The 15,748-nt window shown below is 39.1% G+C and overlaps 1 protein-coding gene across 1 annotated transcript in view; it reads right to left on the bottom strand.

Annotated features, from left to right (window-relative positions):
* Positions 1-1,582: 1,582 nt before the first annotated feature.
* PIEZO2 (piezo type mechanosensitive ion channel component 2) overlaps positions 1,583-15,748 on the bottom strand; it is a 586,652-nt gene continuing 572,486 nt past the window's right edge. Inside the window, exons 51-55 of the mRNA XM_036245071.1 lie at positions 15,008-15,180; positions 12,881-13,009; positions 11,539-11,618; positions 3,145-3,328; positions 1,583-1,835 (exon numbers count right to left, since the gene is read on the bottom strand). Of these exons, the coding sequence (XP_036100964.1) occupies positions 1,583-1,835; positions 3,145-3,328; positions 11,539-11,618; positions 12,881-13,009; positions 15,008-15,180 (819 nt within the window). The remainder of the gene's footprint in view (positions 1,836-3,144; positions 3,329-11,538; positions 11,619-12,880; positions 13,010-15,007; positions 15,181-15,748) is intronic.

Raw genomic sequence — 15,748 nt, 5'->3', positions numbered from 1 at the left:
AACAAATATTCACTAATTCTCTCGAATACACTGAACATCATTTGACCTCTGCTATTTTTTAAAATCTCCATATTCACTGTAATACTTTCCTCTAGAAATTAATTTGTTATAGTTGTTTGCTGCTTATATTATTCACATAGAGTACCTACCTGAGGAAAAAAAACTAACAAGAAGTGATTTCTTATCTCAGTTGATTTTTAAAAACTCCTTGTACACATTTAAAACAATTACTTTTCCTACTTCATGCAAAAAGGCAGAATAAAGAATATTCTTAAAATGACTTTGCAAGATGTGCTTTATTTTAAGTCAGTCCTGAACCCAAACTACATAGAATCATTTTTTTGACATATTCTAGTCCATTCAATGATTCTTCTCAGAAACTGTATTTTAATATAGAATGAAAACTACATTTCAATCATAAATTTCCATGCTACAATGTTATTTAATGAAGAGGTTGTATTACCAATAACAATAATTTAAGAAAAGGCCTTTTTTTTTTTTTATTTTCCCGAGCTCAATATACATATTTCTTTCATAATTATGAACTTAAAAAAAACCCGTCTCAGATGTAAAAATGTGAATTAGAATGTGTAAACTCTTTGATATACCTGAAAAACAGGAAGGAAAATGTCACATACTGGAAAACCAATGCCTTAAATCACTGAAATGGGAAAAAGCGTGTTGAGGGATGAGGAAGGTAGAAGAGTGCTCATGGCCTCAGTTAATAGAGTAATAAAGTCAAAGTACTCCACCTCACTGGGCAGCGTTTTTGTCTTTCTACTTCATGTCTGTGTTTCACCAGGAGCAGTAACTCTCTGGTGTGGAACAGCCACCACTATTGAAGTGAATCACTTGCAGGGCCCCAACGAAGCCGGTGTCCACATATTTGTTTTGCTGCTTTTTTCTTTTTTTTTTTTTTTTTCTTTTTTCCTGAGAAGTCACTGGTGTTTAATGGAAAAAATTTTTATTCGTCTTCAGTTAAGATAAGGCAGTAAGAGTGTCACTAAGTTATCTTTTTGCTTAGAATGAGGCTTATCCATCCACTGGCATCTTCAAGGGCTGTCGGCGCCCTCTCTCTTTTCCTCCTAGAAATATGTTTAGGAGTTTTCAGTTTCCTATTGCTGTTGCATATTCGGGTTGTGCTGAGCCCATCTATTCTCACAGCAGCTTCGCCGTTGGCAACAGAGTGCTGTGGATTGTATTATAGCATCTCTTCAGGAAGGGCACAGTCCCCACACAGGAAAACATGGCATCTTTCCTTCTTCTCTTTGTTTCTCTGAGAGAGGAGACCCACCAATGATTCTTTCACATAGTCTATCAGAATGCAAGACACTGTTGATTAAAACATAAACCAAGTAGCCCTGATTTCAGAGAAATGGAATTACAAGTAACTTTTTCAACAGTGTCTTAACTTGCAAAAGTAGCTTTACTACAAAAGGTAGTCAACTCCCTTTGGCCACCTGTCAGAAGAAAAATCATTTCCATCTCACTAGAAATGCTTAGCTCTTATGAGAATATTGTGCTTTTTTTTGTTGTTGAAAATTCAAATGTTAACTTGATTTGCAGTCTGTGTTCTAAGGTATCAATTTGTTTTTTCTCTAGTCCACTTGATCATGGTTTCTGGTGAACGGTACAGGAATATTAATTTGGCATAAAGATCTTCCTCTAGTTCCAGTTCCCCTGTCTCTCGAACTAAAAATATATCTGTGCACAACTTCAAAATTCGATCCACATTTGGCAGTTCTTCAAACATGATGGAGTGAGAAATCCCACTGAAGAACTCACGGACAAACTTCCCAATCACAAGGACAACTGAAGCATATAATCCCATGATGCTGAAAAACAAAATTAAGTAGAAATTGTATCTAGTAGTTACATATGGTTAATATAACATGTCTAAAAGAAAAACATAACATTTTTTCTCAAAATCCATAGAAGATATGACAAATAGCAAAGTTTACAGTTTTTCTCTGGTAAAAACATTCATTTTTTTGTGTGTGATAAAAGAGATAATTTATGTTCCTTCTTAAAAAATTATATATTACAGAATTGTGAGACTTGAAAAATAAAAGTCCTTTGAAATATCAGATTTTGGAATTTATCAGTGTTAATAGTTTCATGTATGAACTTCAGGTGATTTTTATCACATATAATACATGTAGAAAACATATAGTGTATTTGGTAGAAATCCAGTTCACCATATATACTTTTTGTACCTAACACCTTTTACTTTAATAATACTGTCTTTCTGAGAGATTCATTTTTATAATAAAACTTTGGATAGACAATGATCTTTGCCCGGCCGGTGTGGCTCAGTGGTTGAGCGTTGACCCACGCAACAAGAGGCTGCTGGTTCCATTCCCTGTCAGGGAACATTCCCAGGTTGTGGGCCAAATCCCCAGTGGGTGGGCGTGCAGGAGGCTGCCAATCAATGTTCTCTCTCATCGATGTTTCTCTCTCTTTCTCCCTCTCCCTTTCTTTCTCCCTAAAATCAATAAAGGGAAAAATTATTTTTTAAAAAGCAGATAAAAAGACAATGATTTTTTAGGAGGTTCATTCTGGAAAATGGAAAACTTTATACTTTCACTTATATGGATGTGTTTGTCCTAGGATTTTAAGCATCAGAATGTGGTTAAAGGGTAATATTGGATTTGTCTAAAACTGTGGTTTCTAATTGATCCTATATCTGCTAAGGCCTAAGGAACTCTAAGCAAAAAAAAGATAATTTTATGCCAATTTCCAAGTTTAAACAGTGAGTTGCATCAAATTGTGCCATAACAGGAAGATGTAGTTACCAAGCCGGACGCACAGCTTCCAGTCCTGTCGTTAACAGTGTGACTCACTTAAGGCATTGCGACTTCTTTTGAACTCTGGTTCCTTATTTTTTAAGATGAAAGGCCAAGGATTTGTGAATTTTAATATTTCAGCTATAATATTGGAGACCTTTAAGAAGATAAATGGCTCCCCATCTTCAACTTTGTGTGATACAGAAGATTCTTTTTTTAAGAACAGAAATGTTTTTTTCCATTTTATTTTTAAATTATAATTTACATTCAATATTATTTTGTATCAGTTTACAGTGTACAGCATAGCGGTTAGCAGAAGCAAACTCTTATAATTGATAATTGTTAAATGGGTCCTTACCCATAGCCAGCCAGGAAGCCCAAACTGGGAGGGCTGACTTTGTCATTGAAGACCACCAACTCTAAGGCCTGGGCATGCTGATTATATAATCTATTTCCAGTCAGATTGAGAACCCACCACTCACTATTAGATTTAGTTGTATCATCTCTGGACAAAATGATGGTGATATTCATGAAATTACTTTCTGGAAGAGAAAAATAAAATTAAGTTGCATGAAAATTTGGGGATTTAATGCACATCAAAAACAGCCTTCAGATGGCCAAACCTGCTTCCTGCCTATAGCATACGATCCCAGGATGTCCATGTGGACATATTACTAATGTAAGTGGAAAAGAAAGGGTGGGCCTTAGGTGTGCATGGTGTTTTTCTCTTCTTTTAATAAAGAGGTCAGTCACTGTTGCCAAATATGCAGGGCAGCCAAATCACAGAGAGAGAGGAGGGAAAGACCAATTACCTGAGCATCTTTGCTGATAATTCCAAGCAACTAATCAGACATTTAAAAACCCAAGTCACTGGCTCTCAATTGAATGGACTGGTTCATTACTGAGTGTCTTCTAAGAAGAGGGCACTCTGTTAGGTGCTAAGGAGTTTCAAAGTTACATACAACATGGGTCCTTATCTCAATGGGAAAAGGGCAAATACAAAAGCACAAGTTATAGGCATATGGCAACCACCATAAGACTTGCGGTGACAAGGTCTGCTAGCTTTAAGAGACCCCTTTTGGTTGGTATGATCCAAGAGGGCTTCCGAGGGGAGATGACTTCTGAGCTGAGTTTTGCTGAATGAGAACTTCAACAGGTAAAGATGTAATGGGGAGAGGAGAACCTTTCAGGAAGGATTGATGGCATAAAACTCTGAAAAATTCTGAAAACGCATAATAAATGGTCAATAATTGCATAGGGTGAACGTAAAAGAATAGTAAAAGATAGGGTAAACAAAAAAATTAGAGTTACATTGAATGCATGTCCTCTGGTGGTCTTTTAAAGAATAGGAACAGGACCTCTATTGATAATAGGGCCTTCCCTGAGAATCATGGTGGCAGACTATAACACTGTGAGGGTAGGAACCATATATGCTTTAGTTTGTGCTAAATTCCTGGATCATAGGAATCTAGGACAATGTATAGCAATACACATCTGTTTGTTGGATGGGTGGATATATGGATGGATGAATAGATGAATGGAAGAAGGGTGAGGAATGGCAGGAGACTGGTAAAGATGAAGTCCTTACCCAGGAAGAATGTGAATCACTCAGAACACTCAGAAATAGGAAGAGCCTTGGTTCTGAAGTCACAATGGTTCTGAGGGAGAAAATCTGTCCCTGGGCCCACAAAGGCCCAAGTTTGGATCTAGTTCCTAATTATACTGCTTGTATAATCTTAGCTGAATACTTCATACCTGAGCCAAGGTGATAACCATCAACATCTGCTAAATATACCTTCTGATCAAGATTAGAGGTCAGAAGAGAAAAAATGGCAGCGGAGTGAATGGAAGCTACACAGACCATCTCCCAGGACCAAACTGGATTTACAACTAAAATAAAGATAAATTGTCAGGAAGGGGAAACCGAAAGACACCTTGGAGGACCACATAACCAGGGACACCGACTCAATCCTGGTAGGCTTGCGAGGACACGAGAGAGGGCCTGGGCTGGGACCAGAGGACTCGGCTGGAAGCTGCTGCCGCCTTGGCTGCATCCTGCTACTGTGGCTGAGCCCTGCGAACTTGGCTGGGTGCTACGCCCTTGGCTGGTGCCACACGGACTCGGCTGGGACCAGGGGACTTGGCTGGAAGCTGCTGCTGCCTCGGCTGTGTCCCACTACAGCGGCTGAGTACTGCGAACTCGGCTGGGTGCTATGCCCTCGGCTGGTGCCGCACGGACTCGGCTGGGACCAGGAGACTCAGCTGGAAGCTGCTGCCGCCTCGGCATCACTGGCAACTGTGGCTGAGTCCTGCAAACTCGGTGGGGTGCTACGCCCTCGGCTGGCGCTGCACAGACTCGGCTGGGACCAGGGGACTCGGCTGAAAGCTGCTGCAGAACTGGCTGTGTCTGGTGACCACGGCTAGGTCCTGTGGCTTCAGCTGACTGCTATGCCCTTAGCTGAGTCCTGCGAACTCGGCTGGGTGCTACACCCTCAGCTGGTGCCACAGCCTCAGCTGCCCTTGGCTGGAAGCAGCACCCTTGGGTTGAAAGTCCCAGGCGGCTCCACAACGCAGAGTCTGGACAGAGGCTAAATTGGCAGCAGCCACTCACCTTGGGCTCTGGCAGAGGGAAGGCAGACTGGACTGGAACTGTGTGGGGACACTCGGGTTTTGGAGGGTGCTCAGAGCTTTTGCTCAGTGCAGCCACGCAGGACTATGGTCACCTTACTCCTTCCCAGGGCCCTGGGGAGAGGCAGGGTGGGGGGCCTACTTCAGAGATTAAACCCCATCTGGTGGCCATTGAAATGCTAATTGAGGCCCATTAACAACCAGCAGCTGCCCCACCCTCAGGAAATCCTCTTACACTGAGCATCTGAGGGAGTTTTCAGGCAACTCAGAAACCAAGGTTCTTCAGGTGACCTCTACTAATAGCCTCCAGGCAAAAAAGCTAGAGGATAACTACCATTCCCTGGGCTAGCAACACTAACCAGGAAAGTTAAGACTTGACAGTGGTGTTTAAAGTGGGTCCTTCCTACCTCATCCAAACACAGGAGAGGGAGCCACAAACAGCAGAACACCAACACCCACAGGGAAAATCTGGCAGACTCCAAAGCCCACTGTGATAGCCCAAATGGTGAAAAACAGAAACAAAAGCCAAATGAAAGAACAAGAGACCTCTACCGTAGATGAGATAAATGAGGTGCAGTTAAGCAAGTTAACAGAACTAGAATTCAGAGCCAATTTTCCCAACACCATTTATTAAAGAGACTGTCCTTACTCCACTGTATGCTCTTGCCACCTTTGTCAAATATTAATTGAGCATATTGCCTTGGGTCCATTTCTGGGTTCTCTGTTCTGTTCCACTGGTCTATATGCCTGTTCTTGTGCCAGTACCAGGCTGTTTTGATTACAGTGGCTTTGTAGTATAACCTGAAATCTAGTAATGTAATCCCTCCAACTTTGTTCTTCCTTTTCAAGATTGCTGTGGCTATTTGATAAACATATATGCACCCATTATAGGAGTACCAAAGTATATTAAAAATCTTCTGGAGGACTTCAAAGGAGAAATCGATAGCAATACAATCATAGCAGGAGACTTCAACACCCTGCTGACATCACTGGATAGATCCTCTAGACAAAAACTTAGCCTGGAAACAGAGACTCTAAATGAAGCATTAGACCAAATGGATTTAATAGATATCTACAGAGAATTACACCCCAAAACTACCAAATTCACATTCTTCTCAAGTTCATATGGGACATTCTCAAAGATAGACCACATGTTAGGGCACAAACTAAGTCTCTACAAGTTCAAGAATAGTGAAATCATATCAACCATATTCTCGGATCACCATGGCATGAAACTAGAAATCAATTGCAAGAAGAACACACAAAGACATTTGAATACATGGAAGCTAAATAGCATGTTATTAAACAATGAATGGGTCACCAAGGACATCAAGGAAGAAATTAAAAACTTCCTGGAAAACAATGAAAATGAAGACACAACAACACAAAATCTATGGGATGCAGCGAAAGCAGTTCTGAGATGGAAGTTCATAGCAAAACAGTCCTACCATAAAAAACAAGAAAAATTTCTAATAGACTTTCTAACCTCACAACTTGAAGAACCAGAGAGCAAACAAAAAGAAAACCCCAGAGCAAGTAGAAGGAAGGAAATAGTAAAGATCAGAGCATAAATAAATGACATAGAGACCAAAAAAACAATTAGAAGGATCCATGAAACAAAGAGCTGGTTTTTCGAATAGATAAACAAGATTGATGGACCCTTAGCTAGACTCACCAAGAAACGAAGAGAGAGATCCTAAATACACAAAATCAGAAATGACAGAGTAGAGATAACAACTGACACCACAGAAATACAAGAGATCATCAACAACTACTATGAACAATTATATGGCAAAAAATTTGACAATCTAAGCCAAATGTACAATTTTCTAGAAACACATAGTCTCCCAAAACTGGACCAGGAAGAGATAGAAAACTTGAACAGGACAATAACACCAAAAGAATTTGAAGATGTAATAAAGACTCTCCCAGCAAACAAAAGCCCAGACTCGGATGGCTTTTCGGGGGAGTTTTACCGAACATTCAAAGAAGAACTAATACCCATTCTCCTCAAACTATTTCAAAAAATTCAAGTAGAAGGAAGACTTCCAAACTCGTTTTATGAAGCCAGTATAATTATAATTCCAAAACCAGAAAAAGACACTACAAAGAAAGAAAACTACAGGCCAATATCCCTGATGAACATAGATGCCAAAATCCTGAACAAAATACTAGCAAATCAGATCCAGCAATACACCAAACAAATTATCCTCCATGACCAAGTGGGATTCAACCCAGGGATGCAAGGCTGGTACAATGTTCGCAAATCAATAAACGTAATACACCACATAAATAAAATGAAGAAGAAAAACCACATGATCATATCAATAGATGTTGAAAAAGCCTTCGACAAAATCCAGCATCCATTTCTGATAAAAACGCTCAGCAATGTGGGAATAGAGGGATCATATCTAGACATAATAAAGGCCTTATATGAAGGACCTACAGCCAACATCATACTTAATGGGCAAAAACTAAAAGCATTTCCCTTAAGAACAGGAACAAGGCAATGATGCCCTCTTATTTAACATAGTACTGGAAGTCTTTGCCACAGCAATCAGACAGGAAGAAAAAATAAAAGGGATCCAAATTGGAAAGGAGGAAGTGATACTGTCATTATTTACAGATGACATGATACACGTAGAAAACCCAAAAGACTCAATCAAAAGTTTACTAGACTTAATAAATGAACTTGGCAAAGTAAAAGGATACAAAATTAACATCAAGAAATCGATGCCATTCCCATTCACCAATGATGAACTCACAGAATAAGAAACTAAGAAAACAATCCTATTTACCATTGCAGCAAAAAAATTAAGATACCTAGGAATAAACTTAACCAAAGAAATAAAGGACCTATTCACAGAAAACTACAGGTCATTGAAAAAGAAATCGGGGTGGATATAAAAAAGTGGAAGCATATACCCTGTTCATGGATTTGGATAATTAACATCATTAAAATGTCCATATTACCCAAAGCAATCTATAGATTCAACGCAACCCCCATCAAAATACCAACGGCATACTTCACAGAATTAGAACAAGTACTTCAGAGTTCATATGGAACCAAAAAAGACCTCAAATAGCCACAGCAATCTTGAAAAGGAAGAACAAAGTTGGAGGGATTACATTACCAGATTTCAGGTTATACTACAAAGCCACTGTAATCAAAACAGCCTGGTACTGGCACAAGAACAGGCATATAGACCAGTGGAACAGAACACAGAACCCAGAAATGGACCCAAGGCAATATGCTCAATTAATATTTGACAAAGGTGGCAAGAGCATACAGTGGAGTAAGGACAGCTACATTCAGAAAAATGAAACTAGACCATCAACTTACACCCTACACAAGAATAAACTCAAAGTGGATAAAAGGCTTAAATGTGACTCATGAATCCATAAAAATCTTAAAAGAAACTGTTGGCAACAAAATTTCAGACATCATACGCAGCAGAATTTTCATTGACACATGACCTAAGGCTATAGAAACAAAGGAGAAAATGAACACATGGGACTACATGAAACTGAAAAGCTTCTGCACTGTGAAAGATACAATCATCAAAACAGAAAGCCTACCCGCTGTATGGGAGAGCATAATTGCCAATGATATATCAGATAAGGGATTAATTTCCAATACATATAGAGTGCTCATACAACTCCACAAAAGGAAGACAAAGAACCCAATTAAAAAATGGGCAGAAGAACTAAATAGACACTTCTCCAAACAGGACATACAAATGGTTAAGAGACATATGAAGAAATGCTCATCATCACTAATAATCAGAGAGAAGTAAATTGAAACAACAATGAGGTATCACTTCACACCTGTCAGAATGGCCGCTTTCAACAAATCATCAAACAACAAGTGTTGGTGAGGGTGTGGAGAAAAGGGGACTCTAAAACACTGCTGGTGGGGATGCAGACTGGTGCAGCCACTATGGACAACAATATGGTGTTACCTCAAAAAATTAAAAATTGAACTTCCATTTGACCCAGTGATCCCACTTCTAGGAATATACCCTATGAAGCCTGAAACACCAATTAGAAAGAATATATGTACTCTCATGTTTGTAGCAGCACTATTTACAATGGCTAAGATCTGGAAACAGCCCAAGTGTCCATCAGTAGACGAATGGATAAAAAAGCAGTGGTACATAATCACAATGGAGTACTACACAGTTGTAAGAAAGAAAGATCTCTTATCCTTTGAGACTACATGGTGGGACCTGGAACGTATCATCCTAAGTGAAACAAGCCAAGCAGAGAAAGACAAGTATCATATGATCTCACTTATTTGTAGAATATAATGAACATAACAGTCTGAGGATTGGAACAGTCCCAGAGATGTGGAAGTGGTGTACAGACTGACAATCCCAAGAGGGAGTGGTGGGGGAGAGATAAACCACAGAACTTATATGCATGTATGCATGAACAGTGGACATGGACAACAAACTGGGGACAGGGCAGGGAGGGAGGAGGAGGGGGGAATCAGTGGGGGGAAAAGGAGAAACATCTGTAACAAAAATTAATTAATAAAAAAAAAATTAGAGGTCAGTTTTGCTCAGCGGTTAGAGCATTGGCCTGCAGACCAAAGGGTCTCAGGTTTGATTCCTGGTCAGGATCACATGTCTGGGTTGTAGGTTCAATTCCCAGCCCTGCTCGGGGTCGAGCAGGAGGCAACCAATTGATGTGTCTCTCTCACGTCAACGTTTCTTTCTCTTTCTTTCTCCCCCTCCCTTCCTTCCTCCTACTCTCTCCAAAAAAAGCAATGGAGAAATATCCTCAGGAGAGGATTAACAAAAAATAAAAATAAATAAAATACATCTTAAAAAAAAAGAGGTGTCTTGATATATACAAAATTAAAAAAAGATTAGAGGTAACCCAGTAAAGCTCATCAGATAAACAGTTGGGTTGCTGTGGGCAGGATCTGAGTACCAAGGCTATGTGGTCTGAGGACATGACTTCAGGCTGAACCTCAGATCACTCCCAGGCAGACAAGTCAGTGTGGGAAAAGGGAAAGAACCTGGAAAAGAAGAGGGGGTAAATGATGCTTCTGGAATGAAGCAGGGAAGGTATAGAGGGCCTGGGGCACGGCGAGAGGCTGAACTTGAAGGAAGTGAGGATATATCTTTCTTTGAGGCTGAAGGGAAGAAAGAAGAAAACAATGAAAATATAAGAAGTTCTTCCAAGGAGCGGAAGGCAGTTGAAGGGGACCCGCTCTGGAAGGCAGCAGTAGGAAAGAGCCTGATGAGGGACAGAGTCCTTTGGGGGACTTCTGATTGTTGAATAAAATCTATACTATCAGACTAAACATTTCTAGAACTAGTCTGGATTAAAAGGGAAATACCAAAGTTCTCAATGTATTTTGCAGTGACCTTGCAAGACATTTGCTGTTGATGAAGGAAAGAATGTAGGTGTGGGATTGGCCAGTGCTTGTGGGCCCTCTATCCTGCCTTTGTGTCTGAGAATTTCCATGGGAGGTTCTAACTGGTCTTTATCTTTCCAGTTAAACAGGAGCCACAGGGAGCCTTATGACAGTGACTATGGCAAATAAATGAACATGAACTGAATATTGCATTGTCCTTCTACCTTACCAGATATATACAGTTACTCTGGTTCAGGTAATTGATTATGTCAAATAATGCTTGATTATTAAAAGAACATCAGTTCACTCCCATCCCAGTTGTATGGGGAAAACACAGTTTCTCAAGCACTACCATTGATATTTAATCACCTGTGGGCTGAATCAAGTACAGTTCTTGCTATATTTTCATTGCTCTTATTGTGGGGCCTTCATATTTAACACTTCATGAGGCAGTTTTCTGCCACAGATATGGTTGCTAATAGAAACAAGTAAACAGACTGACTAAGAAGTACCATAAGTCATTAAATGTGAACTTCAGTCAATCAGGTTCTATATCAATAACATAAGAAAATGGAGAACATGGCTCATAGGTAATGAATGATTCCTGATTAGTGAACATAAGGCTAAGAGCCTTATGCTTTTGGCAAGGGAAAGAAAACTGGAAAGTAGCTTGATAAAGGCTGAAAAATGCAAACTATAGATGTTAAATAGAAGAAGGATTAAAAAGAATTCTAAATGATTCCTTCTCATTCTTACCAGATAAAAGTTGCTTTATAGGTTTGGAGTTAGAATCACTAGGTGCTTTCACATAATATGGGTAGATCTTTTCAATAGTCCTGTGCATTAGGGGGAAAAAAAAGAAGTAATTGAGTTTTAGTTGTTTTACCCACATAAAATTTATTTTTTGTTGCTATTTTGACCTTATATCAAACGAACAATGGCAAGAGTCTTTATATGTCTATACAATGTGTAGTCATCATAATTTATAGGTTTCCATTATAATCAGAATTCTTTGAGGCCAAAAAAAAAAATCACCAGGTTCTATTCAAATACTCATGTAAATGCTATACACAAGCTTCAAAACTGCTACAGAGATTTCCCCATACCTGTTACTGTTTCTGAAGCAAAGGGCTGTCTTTCTTGCTAGTAGCTTATCATTTGTATCAATAACACTGAGCACTCTTTTAATTTTAATTTTTAGGATTTTGAAAATATCTCTAATCAAGTGGACTGCATTTGATCTAGTGATAAGAGTGAGGTGTGAGGAGACAACTGGTGACCTGAACCTCATCCTACCTTTGCAGAGATGAGCTGGGTCACCTGAGGAGGTTATTCTATGATTCTAAACCTGTTTTTGCATCTGGGAAATGATGAGGAGGATTTTACAATCTTCAAGGGCCCTTCTACTTTAGGGATTAACAAAGAATATTTTAGTCAGAAATATGTCTGAGTGCTGCATCATGGTGGTTCTTACATTCAGTGCATAAAATTGGGTCCAGGGCAGACGCGACGACAGAACTAGGACATGGCTGGTGGACATCTGAAACACTTCATTCAGTAGTTTTAGATCAACAGCACATTTTTTTCCTTCCTAGTACTTATATTAGAATCTAAGCACCTTTTTCTCTTGCTAGTTCTTACATTAGAATCTAAACATTACAGCTTGGATGCATTTGAAATGTAGTATTTATATGGCAGATAATATGTTAAGATAGAATTTCTCCCTCGAATTTCTGTTTATCTTTTGTCTACTCCCCCGCTCCCAGTTCATTGGCTAGGCATTCAGTGACCCTATGGCAGGTCAAAGGAAAGGGGTCTTGCAGAGTCTTTCCCTGGCTTTTGGTGATTAGGGTAATATAACAACAAGGTTTGCTACTCAGAAATGACAGCAATACTCCCTGGCTATGTGGACAGAGTGAGAGGGAAGAGAATAGAGTTGCTTTAATCTAGCACAATGAGGCCTCCAAATAGAAAGTCACTTGAGTTAACAAAGAATGACAAAAGTTGCATTTCTTGCACATGATGAATTCGTAGGTAGAGATGCTATATCAGATACATATACCTACTAAAGCTATATTAACAGGAACAATCAACTTACACTGGTGTTGTTGAACTTTCTGTGTCATTGCCAGCTATCATTTTAGCTATATTCTTTCGTGTACTATTATCAAGTTTAAAAGAAAGCTTATCTGTTGCTATTTCTGCTTTTGCACCCAGACTCATGTTTCTGTGAAGAAAAAAAAAGCCAGTGTCAATGATTATTCAGAAATCTGGAAGAGAAATTAAAAACTCAGTTGACTCTTAATCTTATTAATCTCACCCAGGTTTTACTGGGTCCAAAACTGTCAACCCCACCCCTTTCTATCCACCTCACCTTTTTGTCCAGTTTCTTAGACAACCGAGTTAGTAAACCCCAGGGAGGCCACAAGCACCTTTGAAACAGATGACAGGTGAGGAGGCACAGTCTGCTGACCGAAAGAGAAACTATTCTGCTGCTCTGAAATGAATTTCCCAAACTCTCTTTATGTTAATCCAATGAAGCTGGTCTTCATGGTGACTAATAGAACCCACATTTTTAAAAGAATGCTCGATCAGAAGTTGATCCTTAATGTTGTTGTTATTTTTTGGTAGCTTTTCAAAGAAAGGCTAAGAAGTAAAGTTTTTGGCAGTACAGAATTCCATGTGAGGAATTTGGGACATTAAAAATAGAGAAAATAAGATTAAAGAAATTCTTTTAAATTCTGAACTGCCTCCTTTGAAATATTTCTTTACTATTTCCTTATGAATTCACTTTAGATTCTAAAAGGCTTTCTTCTGTATCTCACATAGGTCTTTTTTACTTTCAACCAAAAAGTTGGAAATGTGGACCCAAATGAAGCTAAAACTTGGCTGAGAAATAAACTTGTGTAGAGTTCTGAGTCACAACCGTGATGAAAGAAACTGAATTAATCTGCTGGTATATTGTGCCCAGGCCTCGGAACTGCTTCTCTAACATGTTGGGCTTTGGGATGTCTCTCCTAAGACATGCTCTGTCTACACAAGTGAAAGCACCACATGGTAGTCATTGGCTCAGGTCTGGTGAAGAGTAATTTCCTCAGCTCTCCCATCCTGGGTCTACCAAGCTGCTCTCACACCTCATGCTTAGATAAAAAGATGTGTTAGGGTTCCCCGGATGTTGGAGAGATGCAAGTCAGAAACTGGGGTTCCAGAGGCTGCACATTCTTTATTATTAAGACCAAATTTTCCATGAAAGAAGGTAAAATGATTAAGCCACAAGCATATGTAAAAACACATGGACACAGACAACAGTGTGGTGACAGCCAGAGGGAAAAGGAGGTAGGGGATAGACGGAGACTGAAAGAGACTTTGCTTGGGGTGATGGGCGCACAACACAGTGTGCAGATGATGTTTTATTGAGTTTTTCACTGGCAACCTGTATGGTTTTGCAAACCAATGTCACCCTAATAAACTTGACAAAACAAAAAAGAAACAACATCTTTAAAAAAAAGACCAAACTTCAACCTTTCAGGGAAATCTTACATTACACCCAGGCTCTGTTTCATTTTATGAGTCATCACCCTCTTTTCTCTCTACCTCTCTCTCTTGCACACAGAACTCATTGCCAGCTTCTCTTTGAAATGGAACTTAGTCCTGGCCAAGTGGCTCAATTGGTTGGAGCATTGTCCTGTACACCAAAAGGATACAGGTTTGATTCCTGGTCAGGGCACAAACCTAGGTTGCAGGTTTGATTTGCAGTCAGGGCATGTATAGGAGGCAAATGATTGCGGTTTCTCTCTTTCTCTTCATTTCTCTCTCTCTAAAAATCAATACAGCCCTGGCCAGTTTGACTCAGCAATTGGAGCATCAACCTGCGGACCAGAGAGTCCTGGGTTCGGTTTCCGCTAGGAGCATGTACCAAACAAACAAACAAACAAACAAACAAAAAAACAATACAAATATATCCATGAGTGATAATCAGAAAAAAAAACACGGAACTTAACAGAAAAAAGGAAAAGTTAGAAGTCCTTATTTTGTCAATGATTCCCAGGCAAACCATTATTTAATCAACAAAAATGTTACTTGTAGCATTAAATGAATGTTCCAAAGGTATAATGTGAATTAAGATCCACATTTATTTAATTTTTCTATCTTTTTATGCCCCCCATCCCACCCCAAGTTTATATTGGGGAAAAGGGGAAATTATGCATGGAAATACAGTAACTACCTCTGAATACTCCATGAAAAAACAACAGAGAAGCTACTATTGGGGTCCATGAGTTCGTGTATCATTTTCTGCTTACTGGGAGGGCTGATGGTCCATAAAGAATTTGAGTTTCCTTCCAGTTCTGCTACTGTTATGTCTTCTTTTTCATAATTTTCCAGAAATTGCATAGCACCCTGTATGCACACAAATACACATGCATAAATAGATCACATACACAATGATGTATAGAAAGTTATTTAACTGACAGTATAGAGAGACTTTTCCTTTGAAAGAAAAATTTCTATGTAGATTATTTTGGTGTTCCATTACACTAATTTTATTCCCCTCCCAGGGATATCAGCAGGGGTGATGCTGCCACACCAGCACAGCTATGGAATCACTCTAGTTAAACAGTAACAGAAAATCAGATGATTAATTTTTTTTTCTTCTCACTAAGAGGAAAATTGATCAACTATTGGGAAACTTCATTTTTCTCTCTCTAAAAATCCTTCTCATAAGAGAGTCAAATTTCATCTACCCAGGACATGCTGGTCCTGTCCTCACAACTGTTCATCCCTCAAGACTGGTTTTGACAGTGTGCATTATAGACCAATAATTATACAAAAGAAAAAAGCCTGTTTGCCTAATATTTATAAAGCAAATTTTAATTATAAAAAATCATGTTATAATATTTATTAAAAGTTGGAATGTAGAGAGAAGAATAACATGAATCACAACTCTTCCAGAACATTATCGTTGTCG

The sequence above is a fragment of the Molossus molossus genome, unplaced genomic scaffold, assembly GCF_014108415.1.
Source record: "Molossus molossus isolate mMolMol1 unplaced genomic scaffold, mMolMol1.p scaffold_m16_p_6, whole genome shotgun sequence".
In the NCBI taxonomy this organism is placed as follows: Eukaryota; Metazoa; Chordata; class Mammalia; order Chiroptera; family Molossidae; genus Molossus; species Molossus molossus.
Note: the sequence above shows the minus strand (reverse complement) of the source record. Positions and strands in the feature narration are given on the sequence as shown.